Source organism: Lichenostomus cassidix, chromosome 1Aa, assembly GCF_008360975.1.
Source record: "Lichenostomus cassidix isolate B80296 chromosome 1Aa, HeHo_3.0, whole genome shotgun sequence".
Taxonomy (NCBI): domain Eukaryota; kingdom Metazoa; phylum Chordata; class Aves; order Passeriformes; family Meliphagidae; genus Lichenostomus; species Lichenostomus cassidix.
In genome coordinates this window covers 34,252,706-34,272,560 of record NC_139480.1, presented here as the reverse complement: position 1 = coordinate 34,272,560, position 19,855 = coordinate 34,252,706, and the positions used below count along the sequence as shown (strand labels likewise).

The 19,855-nt window shown below is 37.0% G+C and overlaps 1 protein-coding gene across 4 annotated transcripts in view; it reads right to left on the bottom strand.

Moving 5' to 3' along the window:
- The window catches only part of CNOT2 (CCR4-NOT transcription complex subunit 2), an 82,637-nt gene that overhangs the window by 26,378 nt on the left and 36,404 nt on the right, over nt 1-19,855 (bottom strand). For all 4 annotated transcript variants that reach the window (XM_085044868.1, XM_085044864.1, XM_085044852.1 and 1 more), the window contains exon 2: nt 8,780-8,902. In XM_085044868.1, the coding sequence (XP_084900994.1) occupies nt 8,780-8,890 (111 nt within the window). In that variant the 5' untranslated portion in view covers nt 8,891-8,902. The remainder of the gene's footprint in view (nt 1-8,779; nt 8,903-19,855) is intronic.

Sequence of the window (19,855 nt, the reverse complement as noted above, 5' to 3'; positions counted from 1 at the left end):
ACAAGCTGGAAAATCCTAGAACATGCTGCAAGGTGTGACAAATTCCATGGGAAAAAATGAGAGGCAGAAAGTTATAAAACCCCTTCTGAGACAATGATAAAGGCACACAAGTTCAAAAATAAAAATAAACAAACCAGACACTGAGACAGAAACATCAGTCAAAAAGTACTAACAGCTATGCGACAGATAAGCAAAACAGTTAAGCCAAAAAAGTATCCCATAAGCACAGCTGCTCAGGGAATTCAAAAATTGCTGTGATGGCATGAGATGTAATAAGCAGATGATGGTACAGACCTCAGCATAAAATTATTTTATTTATAATGTCAATATGGAGTAAAAAACCCCTTAATTAGAAAACCCCGAAGGGACACTATACTATAAAGAGAGAAAAAAGAATCCCACCTCTTGTACAATGAGTATTACTTGATTTTTTAAAATTCAGTTAAAAGCAGTAGCAAATAATATTTATTGGACACTGCTTATCAGAAAGAGGATTTTCTTTTGAAACATTGCAAAGTAGGTCACATCCATTGTGCCACTTACTTTTACATGAGAAGTTAATTGCAAAAACACTTGTAGAGAAACCTTTATAGGTTTGGCCTTTATAATAAAGGCCAAGCGTTAAATTCAGTAAGTCTGATAACTTAATGTCATAACATACTTAGAACATAAAAGATAACAAGCCTCAAGAAGAAATCAATAAAAAATCCTGTAGATCCGTTCCAGGAAGATTAAATGCAGCATTTCTCAAATCTCATGGAGAAGGAATGGGTGTATCTCACTTACTCCATCTCTACTTTATTAAACACCTTTTTCTGTCATATCTAAGTAAGGAACAACTTAAAATTGTCTTGTTTTTTTATTATTTCCATACAATTTACATCAACAACTAAAATGAAATTTAGCAAAACCTACACCACCAGAACCTTTATTTGCATTCAAAGCCTCTGAGTCACTATTATAGTCTACTCCAACTTGGTCTACCAAAGATAATGAAGATTCAAGATGAATGGTATTAGTAGGACTAAAAACATTCTTTCTGGCATTTTCCAAACATTATTTCATCTGACTGGGCTACTTGCTACATGACACAAAAAATGTAAGAACTTCAAACTGTGACTGGAAGTCACTTGAATTTCTTTTAATCTACAACAGCCAAAGGTCATAACCTTAATGAAAACCAAAGCCGACTACGCTTTAAGGTGACTAAAGCCTCTTCCAGTTGTTAAGACCTATTAAGCTTTACCCAATTATGTCAGAATCTTAGGGGGAAAATGCTCAGAATTATAGTTGTAACAACATAAATCAATTTGCTAGTGGTTAACAGCCACAAAACCCAGCATGGGATTTCTATTCCCACACTGTATCACCAATTTAGGCAGATTTCTTTTCAATTAACTTTCCCTATGTTGTTATTCGGAGACAGTGGAGGCCTAAGACTTGCCTCTCCCATGGGACAAGGAGACATGCGAGCAAAAAAGAGCTTGTGTAACATGAGGGATGCACTTTGCCAGCATACAAGAAAGACAACACTCAGTACTGGCAGGCTGAAAGACTGAGTTGACGACACTCAGCTTAAGACATGGATATCATTTTACTCATGAGTCTCAAACAATGACAGTGCAATTCTGATCATGGAAGATTATGCATCTAAACTCAAACCAATTGATGATCCAAGCAGATGGCCCAATTTTTATGGACTAGTCCACATCAAGAATCAACAAACTGTAAGGGGCTATCAGATAATTTCCTATCCCTAGTGCTGAATGAGATTTTACCATATCTGCTTTCATTACTCTTGATCAGTTTCTTGCTGTAAGTTCATTTGAGAGAGACAACGAATCTTGAAAATAACAGGACCAGGAAATGCCTAAATTTACCAGAACTGTGGAAAGAACTGCTGCACTTTACAACCTTCTTGGGAGAGTGGAGAACATAGGCTGCAGCCTTCCTGAAAGCAGAGGGAGGTGGTGTGAGGGAGGTCCAGTGGCAGAGCTGGCTGAACAGGTTCCTGCCTCCCCATGCACTGCAGCATCCTGCTTCATCCAAGCAAAGCCCCAGCTCTGCATGGGGACGGCGCTGTCACCATCACTGCCATGATGACACACCTCGGCAGGGTGGCACCAAGAAAACTCAGTAAAGCAATTCCGAGAAGGCTGCTACATTACGTAGTTATAGCCCAAAGCTACTTTCTTACACGAGGCAAGCTGTAGCTAAAATATATTGATCTAGCACTACGAAGTCAACTCCTGGAAGCAAAATGTGTTAGAATAAGCAAGTCTGTGAGTAATATCTGGCCTGATAAATGACGGGTTTCTCACAGATGCAAACATCAGCATCATTTTGTATTTACACTACTTTATTTCTGGTATCTGCCATCTGTGCTGCACTACTTAACAACAGCTGACCCACAGCCTCAAAAGAAGAGTTACACTGATATAAAAAATAGTAATAAAACAAGTCAACAAATAGCAGATAAAAATACATATTTTTCTAGACTCTGACAGTTTTTTAGTAGTGTTTAGTGTCCTCCTCTTTAAACCACCTTTTAATACAGCACCCACAAAATTCCCATGTTACAGGGAAGTATTTCTAGATCTCTGTATCATAAATACATGAAGATCTTATATTCATATATAAGTATAGGTTACTATCTGCCAGTGAAAATTATTACTGATGTAAACAATTTGTGAAATATAAATGAAAAATAAATGAAATTTTATTCAGTCTCTCATATTTCATAATTTCTGGTTGGTTGTTATCTGCCTCCAGCAGCACTTGGGAAGCACAAGGAGGTAGGACCACACTGTTGATGGCAGCCATATCTTGAGATCTTACAGGCAAGATGTTACTTTTGAATGACAATGACATTATTAACATGAGGTTAACATGCCTACCCAACTAAAATTCTAAGAACAAGTTCTCCCTATGTAGAGACACTTTGATAATACAGTTTATCAATGTGCCAAATGACTACTGAAAGCATTGAAAGATGCTATGAAAATGCCACAGCAATTAAGAATTAGGACAACAAAACAAATATTTTATTTCAACTAAATAACTAGCTGCATACAGTAAAACAAAAATCAAACCAAATGCCCACCACTGAGCTTGTAAACCAACAATATTTGAAAACAGCATGTTCAATGAACTATTGGGTACGAAACCATAATCTTCCCCTTCTAGAAAATGGAGATGATTTTATGTATGGAATTAATCTAGTTCAAGGCACCACTTCAAAAACTAAAGCTGACATATAAAAATTATTATACATTGTGGAGATGCAATAAAATAAAGCTTCTAGATGAAATGAAGATGAAACACAGAAAAGTATAGAATACCTACCACCATAGTCATTTAATTATTCTATAAAAAGCTTAAATACAAACTGATTCATAGTGAAAATTATACTAGTCATCAATAATAAAATTAATTTCCTTGTGACATAATTCCAAATTGCAAAAGGATGTGTACTAATTAACATTCAGATATGTATTTGTCATATACATACTTGCATACTGTATGAAATAGTATGAAAACACTTTTGTCTCTAAGCAAGATTAGTGTATGATGTATTATTTGATAAATCCATTCAGGTGCAAACTTACAGATGCCACAGTAAAGGATGCATTTTGTATTTGAAACTTTTTGTTCTTTTAGCATACTGTGTAACTTTCTTACGAAAATGCACTGTAGGCAGAATGAAAGTTTGCTTTGAAAGGGAACTGTGTTAAAATACAGAAAGTTCCTTGAACTATTATTCTCATTCCCTGCAAGTCCTTCCAACTATTTTCATCAATGGTATTGCAATTTTCAAACATTTAAACTTTGCTTTTTCCATTTGTTTTTTTTTGTTTTGGTTTGGGTTTTTTTTTCTTTTTTTGGTTGTTAGGCTTTTTTTAAAAAACTTTAATATGTACGCAGTAATACATGCAAGGACTGTTTAATCACTCTTCTGGAAGGTGAAAAACAACTCTATTGCTTTGTAACTCACACTTCAAAGAGTGAAGCCTAAGCCATGTGTTTTACAAAGCAAGCAGGGCAAATCTGCTCACTACTCAGTCAAATCTACAAGAATGTTTACGTGCAAAGTAATGCACATGTAAATATTCATTTGCCATTTATAATTAAAGACATTAATTAATTTATTTCTCAAAATAAACTTGAGGTTTTTTTCTCCCTCCACAACTGGATCAAAACTATTCAGACAATTACAAGTTAGGTTAATGCACCCTATCTATATTCAGCCAACCTGCGTAAGTGTGAATGCTTCAACTGCCTCTGACACAAGGTTTAGTGGGAATTCTTAAATGCATACAACTCCATATGAAGCATCTGAAGTAAAAATATGACTGAGGCAAGATAGATACCTTAGAAAACTAGACATCACAGGTTTCCTCAGAATACTAAAATAATAGCATTAAAAAGTCAACAATTAACTGGAACAATGAGGTTCAGCAGCCTTAAAGCCAAAGCTGTCTTCAAAAGACTGACTAAACACACATTTCATTTCCAAAACATAGCAAGATTCTGGATCTCAATCACAATGGCAAGCTAAGCCTTCAGGGTTTTCTCTCTTGTAAAAGTACCATGTCTTTGTAAGGTCCAGTATTTCAAAACACAGTGAAGGTTCTGTAAGTCAGATTAATAGAATCACAGTAAAAGGCCTTTGACCACCCTTTGTTGTACCTCCAGCACTGCCTTCATGCAACAGAGGAAGAGGAACCCTTGAATTTCATCCATCACAGACATGCTTCAGCTCAGAATAGAAGAAACCTCTGAAAAGCAGGCTCCCAGAATCAACAACCCATTTTGCTGTATTCAATATTCAAATCTGAGGACTTTCTAGTGCTAGGGAGCTAGATAAACAGTTGCAATGAGACAAATCTAATCTTCAAGCTAGATCTCACCTGCCACAATTAAAAGTACAAATCTGAAGTATTATTACTACCTTATTGCAAGCATTTTACTATCTGTTGAGCAACTGGGAAAGGAAATGAACAGCAAAGCACTGAACCAAGCTTTGAAAACACATTAATTGAAAAAATCTGCTAACTCTCCCAATAGGGCAGATCTTCATTAAAATGCATGTCTGTCTACTGTCAGATTTAACACTACAGCTCAGAACAACAGAAGATGCCCTGATTTTATATTCTCATCTACACATCACCAGTGGATTGGGCTAGATTGGTCAAACATTGTGGAGCCCTTCTTACATTCCCATACATGAGAAATCAAAGAAGTTCAGACTAAATGGGTCCAATCTTTTCTCAAAGGTCATCTGCGTTTTTGTTCATTGGACAACTGTAGTTTCAAAAGTCCATGAGAGCCTTGAGTTACCAATTTCTACCACCGTCACTCTATCCAAATAAACATACATGTATCCATGTCCTGAAAATTATTTTGCTGAGTGCACAGAGAGCTCAGTTAAGCTGGTGAAATTGGCCACAACTAAGTTCTGCAATTATTTTGTGGGTACACAGTGCATTAGCAAGAGTATTATATTACTTGGATCCCAACTATTTCCAGCCAAATGTTAAACTATTTTCTTAATCTGTTCTGTGTTCTGGAAGTACTATAAAACACCAAATTTCTCTGCCAAAGGATTACTGACCTGGTTATCACGCACTGACCAAGTGCAGAAAAATTCACAGATCATTCATGCATATACTCTGTCCCACTTCCCTATTTAGCTCAGCAAGCATGTGATGATTCAAGGCAAAGCAACTTACTTAGTAAAAAGGAAGCATAAAACGACTCGAGCAAGATGTAATCTCATCTAAGGAACCACAATTGTGGGCCTAAAATAACTTATCCAATCAGTAGCTGTATGATCTTGGAAGCACTTGTGCATGTGAGTAACATGCAACTTTTCTGCAATTACCATATTGATCCTTTTTATCTAGAACTGCTTTCTCTAGTGAAAAAACAGGTAATTTCAAAGAAACTTTTATTTCAGCCTCAGTGTAGCTAAGCAATAAAAGTTAACATTTCCAAAATTATTTGCTGCTATTTCTTTCCCCATGTCAAAAGCCTTTGAGGTTTAAGACAGGACTTGGCTTGACTTCACTATAACAATAAGGTGAAAAGTAAGTTTAAAAGTTTATACAAATATGCTTGCAGTAATAGTATTTAGTCCAAATTTTAGGAGGATTTCACCATTCCCTATGTTTCCCTGCTTGTAGTAAATACATACATGACCAGTTACAGGTCCTTGGAAAGTAGTAACTTTCAAGATTAGAATCAGTAAAACTTTAGCAAAGTGAAAAACAGATCTAGTCATATCCAGTATAAGGGTAAATACTAAAAAAGCTTTAGCCATTCCTGAAGAACAGTATTTAAGGAGGCTTCCACCAGAACCATTCTATTTCAGTTTGAAGAACTCTAGAGGGTAAATGAAGCATAAATTAAGGACTCTGCATTAATATGTACTTATCATACAACGGAGAGAATAAAAAAAAAAGTTTACATTTAACTAACTTTTACAGTCCGTTGCAAAACCTTGCAACATTAATTTTATCTGCTTTCAGTAAAGACATAAACAAAACTTAAAATGAAAAAAGATAATTTAAATTGCAGTAAAACTGCATGTTGTTTAAATAATATACGAGTAATTTACTCCTTTCTCCAGTGTTTCTTCTACCTTTATTTTATTGCCATAACAGATGTGAAGACAGAAAGTGCTTCAAGATCTAGAATGCCAGAATTTACCCCCCAGGTGTTCATAAAACTGGATCTAGTTTTTGAACATTGGTCTTTATTAGCTTACTTGGAGAAAATTCTGAGCAATTTTATTTTAGCCTGTCAATACTGTTATCCAAGTAACAGAGAAAATATATTTATTGTACTCTCATATACAACATTTTTAGCAGAATTCTAGTTGAAAGACTATTTCAAAACATGGTTATTTTCAACAGAAAAAGGTTTTCAAAGCTGCAAAAAAGTTGGAGACTAAGAGAATGTAACGTAACAACCTTTCTAATCCTTCTTATCTACTGTGAGTCAAATGAAATAGCAAATGGAACATGTAATACAGAATATCCATTTAGCTATACATGAGTGATCAAAAATGTACAGTCAGTGTTATCACCATAAATTTATTTTGATTAACTTATAAAAAAATTACAACAGCATATAACAGTTTAAAATTTCAAAAACTCAAAGTTGTCAACAGTGAGGCTACAGAGGCTAGAGGAATGTTAAAACTTATTTGGAAATAAAATTTTTTAAAACTTTGCAAATCCGTTCTTCTATTTCCTGTCGGAATGATATCACTCTTCTGCCAACTACAGCAGGCTTCTATGACCCATTCTGGCCACTTCTCCCACAAGCTTTTAATTTCTCATTTGTCATTCTTAGTGTCTGGAACACCCACCTTCCTTCTCTTGAAGTGCATTCTAAGATCCCTTCTGCAACTCTGCCTACAGAAAAAGTAGGCAACTAAAACACTCATTCACTGTGTCCAGACCATTCAACAATGTGCCAAGCCATCAGCTTTCACTGTGTACACTGCGCAGCATAGCATTTATCTCACTTTACCTTTCTTAGTACACCATAATGATTTTTCCCTCAGTGCATCAAATCTAAAACCAGGGATTTAATGTACAAAAATCACTTTGGAGAAATAGTGTCTACTGTTTTTGAGAGTGCTAGCTGCACCTCTCATTGACCACAGAAAGGATGTATATTTAACATCATAAACATTCCATTGTGCCCATGTGCATCTGTGGTACATGCACACATGTAATCAACATAAAGAGAAGAGCGCAGTCCATTTAGTTTTCTTTATACTGTAATTCATTTTAATTCTTCGCTGGCTCACCTGAAATTTCTTATCAAGTTAATTTACAAAACTGAATTGGAAAGCTGCCTTTATGCTTTTTTCTTTTATTTCACTGAGTTTGAAAAGGCCTTCAACTCTCTAAACTTATTTCCTTCTCTTTGAAAATCAGAATCAAAACTGAGTTAGGAGTCTGAAGGAAGTGTTTATGTTGATACAGGGTCAAGTTCTATCAAGACTGTGTTCACGACTGCTATTAACCATATTTCTGGACAGTCTTGGAGGCAGACTTGAAGCATTTACAGCATTTTGAAAGTTTGAAGGTTTATATTTTCTTTTTTAATTAGAAAGAATATGTTGCCTACACATATTAAATGCAAGCCTGCCACGAGATGATATTACTGACCTTCAGGTGACATGAACTTCAGGTCACGCTTTCAAGTCCCCCATGTATTTCTACATGCTACTCCATATAAAAGTGAAATACTTTACTGCCTAATTTATTTAGCTTTGGTAAGAAGCAGCAGAGCTTTAATAACACCAATGCAGTTGTAACATACAATTTATCATTACCAAGGGGAAAAAATGTTTAGGAATTATTAGTTTCATAACTTCATGGCATTACAAATAGGATAAATACCTACCTTAGAATACTTCGGCAAACAACCTGCACAATTCATTTTCAGAAACTAAAAGCAGCTAAAGATGTAAAACGCAAAACCACAACAAAATAATCTTGTAGACATGGGATGTAAGCACAAGATATAATCGATAACTCAATTTAAATGACAAATACAATTCTTCAAGATGGAAAATAAAAACCAACTTGCAAGCATACGGCTGAAATTTACATGTATAAATTCACTAAAATTAAAGCACTTGCCACTGGAAAGAGCTGTGTGCAGCCTAAGGCTGAATGAAGCCCTTCCTCACGTACATTTCACATACCTGAAACTATCTCAGTATTGAAAGGAGAAAAAACAAGCTTATTCAACTTACATCTTTTTCTGACCGATGTGGGAACATCGATGATTGGCTGTAGTACATGTTCTCATCATGGTAGTCACCATCAACCCCCTCTACAAACTTCTTCCTTGAAGCACCAAACATGCTGTTTGTCACCTAAATAAGAAGAAAACTTTATTATATACCGTATATTATTTAGTTTGCTACATACTTGGTATATATTTTAAATATATATATGTAAGGATTGGTAAAAACATTGTTTCTAAATATCTGAAAATCCCTCTTAAAAATACTTTCCATATATTGCTAATGAATGGTTCTTTCAAAAGAGATTTTCACATGACATAAACACGTATTCGAGAAATAACTGGGGTGAGGAGAGGGGACGTGTTTCATTTTTTGGAAGGATGTTGTTACGTTGATTGGTTTTTTGCATTCCATGACCTTACACCCAAGCTCATTTAAAACTACGTGTCAGAAAACGAGCAAACTTTCCTAGTTTTCCCCTCCTCAGGTAACCATTTTCAACCTAAAAGGAAATAATTAAGGAATATTCTTTAAAGCTCAACCTCCTTAAAAGAAACAACAAAAATAAAAGAGAAGAAAAAATATAATCTTCTCTTTTATTTGTGAAATTATTTTATTTTATTTGTGAAAATATTTGTGAAATATTATGTGAAATCACTTTCATGTCTCATCACCAGAACTTGGAAAACCAGCTGTCTTCTTGACCCCACTCAAATCCATGATTAAGTAAAAGAGGGCTGAGCTTAACCACACTCAACAACCTCATCACAGACCGGCAAAGTTACTGCAGACACCCATAAAAATCCACTAGATTTTATTTCACCCTTACTGCCAGAAGCACACACACAAACATACACACAGCACTGCTAAGTCAGGAAATGAAAACTAAAGAAACAGCAACCACACAGCTGGTCTCAGAACCTTAATTCATTAGAAAACTTAATCCTGCAGCAAGGTCATACAATGTCACTAAAGCATCTACGGCACACAGTGCATATTTATATACCTGACTTGCCTTTAATCATCTGACTATGAAACTATCCCAGCACAGTGTGGGCTAACCAAGCCCTATTTTAACCTAAGAGGTTAATGTTCAATCCAGCAAAGCGGCACATGCAGGTCAGCACAGAGCAACTTGCCCAGTTTCTCGTACCATATGGGGTGACTGAGGAGAGTCACCCAACAGGATGATAATCAACCCTGAGCTACCGCCCTACATAAGTTAGCTTCACAAGGATCTTTATCATCTTCAAAGGCAAGGAAGCTAAGGTACAGTTAGCTAATGAAATGCACTGAGATGTAACATTTATTGTCTTTACTACGGCATTCGATAAACATAAAAACCATAGGATTTTTAATATTTTTTTTAAAAGAGTCAGTTTGCACTACCTTAGGCTCATGCTTGACACTGAAATTTCAAAGTATTTCTTTTGGTTGCCTGCAAGAAGAGTTTTGGCCAGAAATCCTCTTGACAGAAATCCCTGCTGACACAAAATCACTGTGATACTCCTCACAGTGTGGCTTACTCAAATTTCACCTTTACTGATGAAGATTTCTAGGCAGTGTTTAAATAACATGGCTGTTCCTATACTGTCAATGACGAAACCCTGAGATTTCAAAGTCATAGTACTTTTGAGTAAAAGTAGTCAACACCTGGGACACATTTAATACAGCTGTAGTCACCAAATGGTTCCAAAACATTTGGCAAAACAAAGTCTATTCCACTACTCCTACAAGGGGATTTCAGATATTCAGACTACTGATATTTCAGAACAAACACAGAATCTGTTGCAAACATGTGAAGGACGGCATGTAAAATACTGGGTACCTTCTTCACACGAAACTTTTGTTTTATGTTTTTTACAAAGTATGTGCAAATGTAAGGTCCCCAAAGTGCTAGAATGCATTCAGCTGACTTTCACACTTATAGTGAAGCTTTCATTACACTGTAAGCATATCCTACTGTGTTAATCCCCTCACAATGCAATTATCACCTACCAGACGGGATGGAGCATTTAACAGGCTAAGGGGATTATCTTGTCCTTTGCTCTGCCTGAGTAAAGTGCAGAGAGATGAGCAGTTGCCTTTAACTGCAGTAAAAAGGATAGTGAAATGCTTTGGCAAAGCTACCTTCAGCAGTGACAAGAGGCTGGAGTCTCATCCAGCTACTGCTCTTGAGAAGCAAAAAGGCAGATTCTCAGAGGTCCCAAAGAATTGTTTGGTGCTCCTTCAACAATACCTGGGATAAGAAAAGGATTTTTTTTTTCTGCCACATAACCTTCTCTTGTGATACATCATCAGAATAACAACTGAATTGTGATAGAAGGCAAGTCACTGAAGCATACCTGGTACTGTATTAATGTAATACTTAACCCTGAATTACCATACAGGAGCTATATAGGGGGAAAAAACTATTCTGTCTTTGACCCTGCAGATTCTGATCTTATTTCTGCAAAAGTTTACACGTGGCTGGCTACCGTGAAGATTTCTGAGTCAGTGGGTCAGAGCTCTCAAAATATGTCTATAGCTGCTGCAAGGAAGTTACTAAGTCCAAACGTAAACTCCTTCTACTGAGAAGCTGAAAGGTATTACAAATTCTCCACTAAATTCAAACTTTCTAAAAGAATATTTTCTATACTGATAATCATATATGACAGTGGCCAAAAAGACTAGTCAAGACTATGCCCTGAAAACTGATAAAGTACAATGGTATTAACATGGAGTCTGACAAAAGCACGGTTATTAGGAAATTAGGAAAACTTTTAATAATTAGATAAATACCAGTATTTTTATGGGAAATCTGTATTTCTACATGACACCTAACAGAGCTGTGCTGAGGAACTCCAGAGAACAGAGCAGTGCACTGCAGGCTTCAGCTGTAGGGGAAGGCTGAGGAGCACCACTGCACCCAACTACCCTGAAGACCTCTAAACTTTTTACTAAGACTGACACTTCCTCACAGCAGCATTTTTGTAAGCGATTTTGTGTTGTTCAATGCTGCCAAGTGAAGCAGTTGCATGCAGTGCTCAAGCTGCCCACACGCCCACTGAGGTAAGTGGTACAGCCACTGGAGGGCATTCTGGCAACTGCCTGCACCCCTAACAGGATTCTACTCCACCAGAAAGAACTGTCACCTGTTCTTAGGGTGAGCCACAGCACAGATCACAACAGAGAAACATGATGGCACAATTCACACTGCTATCCAGCCCTGTCACAAAACTAACAGTACAATAACATGAGGCAAGCTGCCTAAAAACCAGTTACAGAAAGAGCAGAACTGGGATTACAGACTTGAGCTGCAGCTGCTGCAGCCATGTTGCTTACTTCTTGCTCATTCTGAAGATAAAACCAGCAGCCAGTTTATCTACTTCCCCATAGTCACCAGTGACAGTAAACAGCTGGCAGACTTCTGAATCAGAGCACTAATCCCCATGCAGACTTTTATATTACAGCAGGTTTATGCAATGATGGTGTCATATCGTTGCCAGGTTAGCAGCAGGCACCTTCCAATCCATGTTAACTTATTCCAGTAATCACTAACATACTTATTAGTCACTCATGCTACAAGCATATGCACAGATATTGGAAGAATACTGTTGTGGTACTCTTTGTAAGAAGGTGTGAGAATAACTGGGTCTGTACCAAATGCAGGCAGATCTGCAGATGGAACTTAGCTGCTTATTTCCTAGGACAAGAAGCCATCAGGAAACCTCATACATGGACTGCAGCTCCCTTTACACAGACTGATAGATCACGGTCAAATCAGCTAAGAAAGTAAATACAACAAAGTTCATGTAGCACTTACAAATACATTTTAAACTGTTTGGAAAGTAACAGTGATCTGAGTTTTTTTACCTTGAGGTACAGGGTCTAGACTGGTGAGGAGAAGAAATGTAGAAATCAGCTCTTGTATTTAAGTTCTTCATTCATACATATACATACACACACACACATATGCCAACACAATCTCCCAGAAGCCGTATGCCAATTGCATGGCAATTTCATCAAGCAAAGAATTTTTCCCTCTCAAACTAATGTCATACAGATTCCTCTCCTAATCCTTTAACTACTCTTCCTGCTCTACTGTGGGAACTCAGTTCTCTGTTGCACAAGACACACTGGCAGCGTAACCATTCATTAAAAATGTAAAAACCCTGCACTTATGTCAATTCATCCTTTAGCATAATATTGCAAAAGTACTTACAACTCCCACTGGTAGGCCCATGCAAAATATTATTAGAAAATATTCATGATGACAGAGGAAAGAAAGGGAAGGAACTACATGTTAGGACGGAGTTAAGAGAACTAACCAGCCACATGGCCACAAACCACGTCCACCTCTGATCAAGTGAACACACGTGCTCCTTTCGAAGCACAAGCTGCACCTGGGTCAGGACAACCCTTAGTATCACCACAGGCTGGGGGATGAACAGATTGAGAGCAGCCCTGCTGAGGAGGACTTGGATGCGTTGACAAATGACAGGCCGGACATGCTCCAGCAGTGTGCACTAACAGACCAGAAAGCCAGTTGGATCTTGGGCATCCAGAGCAGTGGGGCCAGCATGATGAGGGAGGGGATTCTGCCCCTCCACTCTGCTCTGATGAGACCCCTCCTGGAATTCTGCATCCACCTCTGGGGTCCTCAGCACAGGAAGGTCACTGACCTGATGGAATGAACCCACAGAAGGGCCACCAAGATGATTATAGGGATGGAGCACCTATGAAGAAAGGCTGAGAGAACTGGGATTGTTCAGCCTGGAAAAGAGAAGGTTTGGAGGTGACTTAATTGTGGCCTTTCACTACCTGAAGGAAGCTCACACGAAATATAGATCATGTAGTGACAGGACAAGAGGGAATGGCTTTAAATTGACAGAGAGTAAGTTTAGACTGTTAAGAAGAAATCCCTTAGTGTGAGGGTGATGAAGCCATGACATAAGCTGCCCAGAGGCGTTGTGGATGCTCCAACCCCAGAGTTTTCAGGTTGGATGGGACTGTGAGCAACCTGATCTAGACTAGAAGGCATCTCTGCTATGGCAGGGGTTTGGAACTTGATAATCTTTAAGGTCCCTTCCAGTCCAGGCTGTTCTATGGTTCTACGTTTAAAACTCACAACTCTGAGCTAACATTAATCAAGCAAAATATGGTCAGAAACTTGGTAAGACCTTTAAATTCTTCTGTGGAACTTTTCTCAACAACCACTACAGGGGAACTAGAAGCACTGTACAAATGTTACAAACTTGAAGGATCTAATAACCAGTTTGCTGTGGTCATTGACCTTTATCCTTCGGCTGAGAATGTAACACACAACAACAATCAATACTTATTTAAAAGAAGATTTAAAGATAAATATTTTTAATTGTGAGGAACACTGTAGTATAGCTTACATCAGCACACAAAAACGTGTGACCAATATTTGAAAATATCTTATTGAAACACAATTTGTAAGGAAAAATTATTAAAAAATTTGTCTTAAGCTGCAAGAAAATCTTTAAAATTTACTTGTAAAGCGGTACTATGATTGTATATTATGTTAGTTTAACAGCCTGAAGCAAACTATACTATTAAGAAATGAAAACTAATTAATTTTTGGTTTGCCATATTACTACAGGTGGTGCCCAAGGAGAGCTCACTCACACCATTGACACAGCCAAATCTAAACTAAGAGGATACCATAAAATCTCACAGGAGAATGCTTTTAATTTTCCACAGAGTAGAAAAACCAACACTGACCTACAATTGCCTAAACTCATCATCTTCACAAGAGCTGAAAATTCTACACAATAATAAAAGTTTTTTAAAAAAACTTAAAAAATTAAAAAAAAATAGAAGAAACCATTTTAGGAACTCTAGCAATATCTTTCCTTTCCTGCCTCTCCAGTTTGTCAACATACATGCTATCATTACATGGAAGCAATTAGAAGTTCTAATCTCAGTCTGATGTTACAAACCTTCTACCCAATACTATTGCTTCTGATGTTGCTGTCTAGATCTTAATGAGCAAAAGCAGTAATTTATTTCTTTTCTGCCACAAATCACTGTTTTCACATAACGTACTTGCACATCCAAAGTATCTGCAAAAGCGACCTTTAATGAGCCTTTCAGTGAGAAATAAGTGTCTCTGAAAATGCCTACCAAAAATCACATGAACTACCAAATCAGCCTGCAATTTAAGTCAAAATACAGAATTCAGAATTCCATCAGTTTGTTAGCTAACATAAGTTCAATTTATAGTAGAAACTACTACTGTTGGTCCTATTTCTCAGTGTCAAAGATAATTCCTATTTAGCCCAGAGGGGAACTGATATACAATAGAATATATATTACCAAGTTGTTAAATGCAAAAAAACTTTCAAATCCCAACCCTTCAGTGATAAGTTACAGCTATTAAATAAAACCACCTTGAAAAGTACACTGGTACAAACAGATACATTTTATTTTCTACACAAAAGACAAAACAAAACTAGAAGCTGAGATCTTTTGTTCTTTCATTTCATTTCACAATCGCAGTCTGTCCACTTGTCCAAGGTGAATGATAACCTCTACCAGTACACTGCATGATTATGGCGCGATAGTCATTCAAACAACAACTTTGTAGTACTAAAGGAACATCATCATGGCAAACAGAACGTTTCACTGCATTTCTCTTCTTGTTAAAAGGTTTTTAGCTTGATTGGCTTAATACTGCCATAGTTTTACACCCATTTTAAGAATGCAATAGTATAATAGGTGTTTTGTTCATATTTTGTTTCTGTGTGCCCTGCTCTAAGTGACCCTTCCTTGGCAGGGGGTTGGACTAGACGATTTCCAGAAGTCCCTTCCAACCCTAACAACTCTGTGATCTTCAACAACTGGCATCATATTCTTTTAAGTTATGCAAGTCTTTTAAGTTTCAATTTCAGAAACATGGAAGACTGAAAGACCACCACAATATGATAGACTAATCTGTCAAAAAACTTTAAAGTTGAATAGCCTTTAGAATAAACTCCAGGTACTTATGTCATATGATACATAAATTGATTATTTTCCAAATTCACACAGCACTGCAGAAAATAATAGCAACCACAGACCCATTCAGGTCAAGTCTCCAAGTAGTCGAAGATGTAACTGATCTCCTTAAAATGGTATAGTCTTTCCTTCCAAAAAGAAACTATGACAGACAAGATGCACAGAAACTTCTATGCAGGAATTCCACACAAAAATTTTGAGCATCAAGGAAATAAAGGGCATATAGTTATGATTTTATACTACCTGGCACTCATATTCTCAAAAACCACTATCTACAGGGTAAAATTTTACAAGTGTTCTATGAAGTATAATAATGCTTGCAAAAGCTATAGTAAAACTGTGAATCTCTGCTGCATGCTACCCATATCCAAGAAATCCAGTCCCTAACAGCAAACAAGCCACAGGAATTCTCCTGAAAAAGATGACATGCTAACTGTTTTTAACCATCTTTAACTGTTATGAAATAAACATTTTAAAACACTCCTGAAATAGAACAGCACAGGAGGAGTAACAAAAACAAGCCTACATTAAAATCAGAATAAACCAACACTGGAATTATTAAAGCTGAACTTGAAAATTGTGATTACAAGAAACTCCATTTCTTCTCATAACATGGTTGACACCATGCCCATCCTGGACCAGAGTCCTGCAGGTTCTCCTGGTACTAATTACAAGCACAACACTTGGAATATATTAGAAACCAAAAGTAGCTGGGGATAAAACTTTTCATTAAGCTGGATGTCTTTTATGGGTCTGATCAATAACCTATACTCATTCAGAATATAATCTTCTGACAGATCATTCAATGAAATCCAAACACACACGAGAAAGACTTTTCAAATACAAGAAAGGCAGCAAGAAATTTGCAAAAATGACAAGGGCAAACAAACACTCCATCTAGAGCAGCTTGAGAAGAAACCAAGAAGATGCCACATACATTCCACCTTAGTCAGTGACGTGACCCAAGGAGGACTGTGTCTCCTTTGCAGACATGGCAATGAAGTCACAAGTCCTGACTACTGCACACACCTGCACACCCACACACATACTGTAAAACACACTGCTGTATCTTCTGTCAGGGACATGGTTTAGGAATTTTGTCCATTGGGAACAATGATTACTTGTCTGATATTATTGTAAATACAAACTTTACCTATGAAAACTGGTACTTGGTTAATGTAGAAACGGGTCAATCTTAGAAAGGAGAAATTCAGCTGTAAATAAGCAAAACTCCTCAAAATTCCACTCCAGAAAGAAAATGAAATGACTTCAAATACTCTCATAATAAACTTACTACTACAGTGGCACTTTACCTGGCTTCTCAAAACTTTGTGTGTTTCTCTCAACCAGTATTTTACACTTCAGCCATAACAAAAAACTGCCATTGGAAGGTATCAGAATGGCAACTTCCTTCTTTTGCTTGGTAACCTTTGACTCATCCCATTAGGTAATTCAGAAACATACTGGTTGAAAACTACTAGATGAATTTGTAATTAAAAAGCATTGCCGTTTCCCATCTGAACTGCATTAGTGCTTTTGAGTATTTCACTACTGACACAGCAAGTTTTGCCATTTTTCAGAAATTACCCTTTTATAACAACTAGAATAAGATAACCTCTTACTCAACAAGTTCATCAATTTGAATTTTATTTCCAGTTTCATACCTGGGCTTGCTTTTTTTGTTGCTTTGTGGCATGTTCTTTTTATAAAATAAAGACACTTTACGCAATTAGAAATTCTAGATCTACTCAGATACCCTCTAGAGAACTCCTTCATAGAGTACATACAATTGTAAAGCTCAGTTTTAAGAGATTTGGAAAACCCTACTGCACTAAGTTCTTCAGAAATAACAAAATCCTACCATTCCCTCCAGGCCCCAGAGAAAGAAGTTGGATTTGGCATTTTCTTAAAAATTGCAAACCTCAGAGCAAATTGATAAAAATGCAACTTCTGTGTTCAGCAAAATTCTGTTGCAGAAAACTATGCATATAGCCAAATTCACATGATGCATGTGCAGTCTGAAAGCTGGATCAGGTAAATGGAGAAATGAAACCATAAAATAAAATCATACTAAGCACATGAACATTGTTCTGAAGTACTTAGAACTGTGACAGATTCTACAGATTTCTCTTGGAAGCAAAAAAGAAATTGTGACCAAAAAAAAGCCATCAGTTCAAAGAAGTTTGCACTTCCTACTCTAAAAACTCCTTTCTGCATGAAATAAGTCCTAGAACTGGTTGTAAGTAACTTCAGCTGAAAACTCAAGAGAGGGGTGTCAAGGCGAGGCAAGGCAGATAGAGGGAATAAGAAGCTTGAGTCTGAAAAAAATTTGTTGCAGTTTATACTGGCAACAGAAAACATGGACAAGCCATTCTGACCTTTGAGTACTGGTCCTTTCTTCAGGTAGTACTCCCCCTCTGCAACAAGGCACCAAAACAGGGCAGTTGTTTAGCATATTTCACAACACATGTATGAGCATGTAGCAGAGAAAAGATTCTTAAGGGACATAAATGCACTTCTATGAAGAGAGCTAAGCAGGTTAAGTGATAATCAGACACGCCATTAGCCAGGTTTGGAATTCTAGCATCTTAATTCATTGAATCTCCAGACAGGCCAAATGAGTTTAAAAACCGCAAAGAAATAAAGCATGACTTTTGATAAAAAGCTTAGAACAGTTTTGGGAGAAGAAAAACACTTTTAAGACTTTTCATTCATCGTGGTATTCAATAGTTATCACATATTCAAAAGAGACATTTTTAATAGCAATTTTAACAGAAGTTAACTTAGTAAGATTAAGTAGTTTGGACACTAGCTTCACAATTAAGAGAGCTGAGTGCTGAAGTATTTCTTCTCTATCAAGTGTTACAGCTTTGATATCAGCATGACATACTTTGCTACCTCTGATGCTGGGTATTGTTCCCAGCTGCTCAAATTTTTTTCCCACAAACAACAGACAACTCAGACAATGTACAAATGGATCACCACAGCTTAAACTGGAAAATGAACCAGATGCTCATCTAGTCCAAGCCAGCACTATGGTCTGACTTCTGAAGCAGTGATATCTGCTGCTAGTACTGAAGAAATTATATAAAGATTTCATTATAAGGAGCTTCTCAGACACCTTTTATGTTGATGAGTCCTCTAAGAATCTATCAAAACAAAAGAAAACCCCTGGTGGAGTAACATGCAAACATTTACACTGAAATCAGAATCTGCTAAATCAGAAATTTTCACTAGGAAAGCTGGTGATGAAAAAGAGATGAAACAACACTGAGATTTTAGGAAGGCTTTATCCCTCCAGGGGGTGCAAAAGTGAAAATGGTCTGCATCAAGGACACTGTCAGGGCAGGAGGAGGTAGCACAGGGATGGGAGCAGATAAGTTGAAAGGTGAAGGTCAGCTGGGCCTCACAGGCAAGGGAAGATGATTGCAAAGACAGTGTTGATAGGCTTGTCAGTGATCACATGCATGCTGTATCGTTGGGAGAGTGGTTTTTTCCCCCTAATCTTATTGTGCTCCCCTACATCTAAGCAAAGCTGACAGAGTTTCATCTGCTAAGTGTCTCCAGCTATCTCTGTAGATCACTACCTTACATACTGTTCAAAGGATATCTCACACTTCCTACACACCCAAATCAGTTGAAACAAAATATGCCCATTGATAAGCTTTCTAGTCTGTATTTCTGTAAAATATTAAGTCTTATTATATTACGTATGCCACAGTATCTATTAGGTAGTCTGCATCTGTTCACTGGACACTATCTTTCATTGGTTCATTTACCATTTAAGAAATTTTGCAGTATGTACCAGACAGGGACATAAAAGCTTGTAAACCAAATGGAAAAAACAAACTTTGAAGTGTTAATTCAATTTTGGTTCATGATCACAGAATTTAGGTGTTTTCATCACGTCAAATCTCTTTTATTGTATGAGAAGAATAAAAGATTAAAAATTAAAGAATAGGGCTCCTTTGGATTTAATTTGCCTGAGACTCTCAGCCAGGAGGTTAGATTTCTGTATCTGTGCTTCAGCTAAAAGGGCAACCACTGCTCCAGCTGGGACATCTCCACGATTGAACA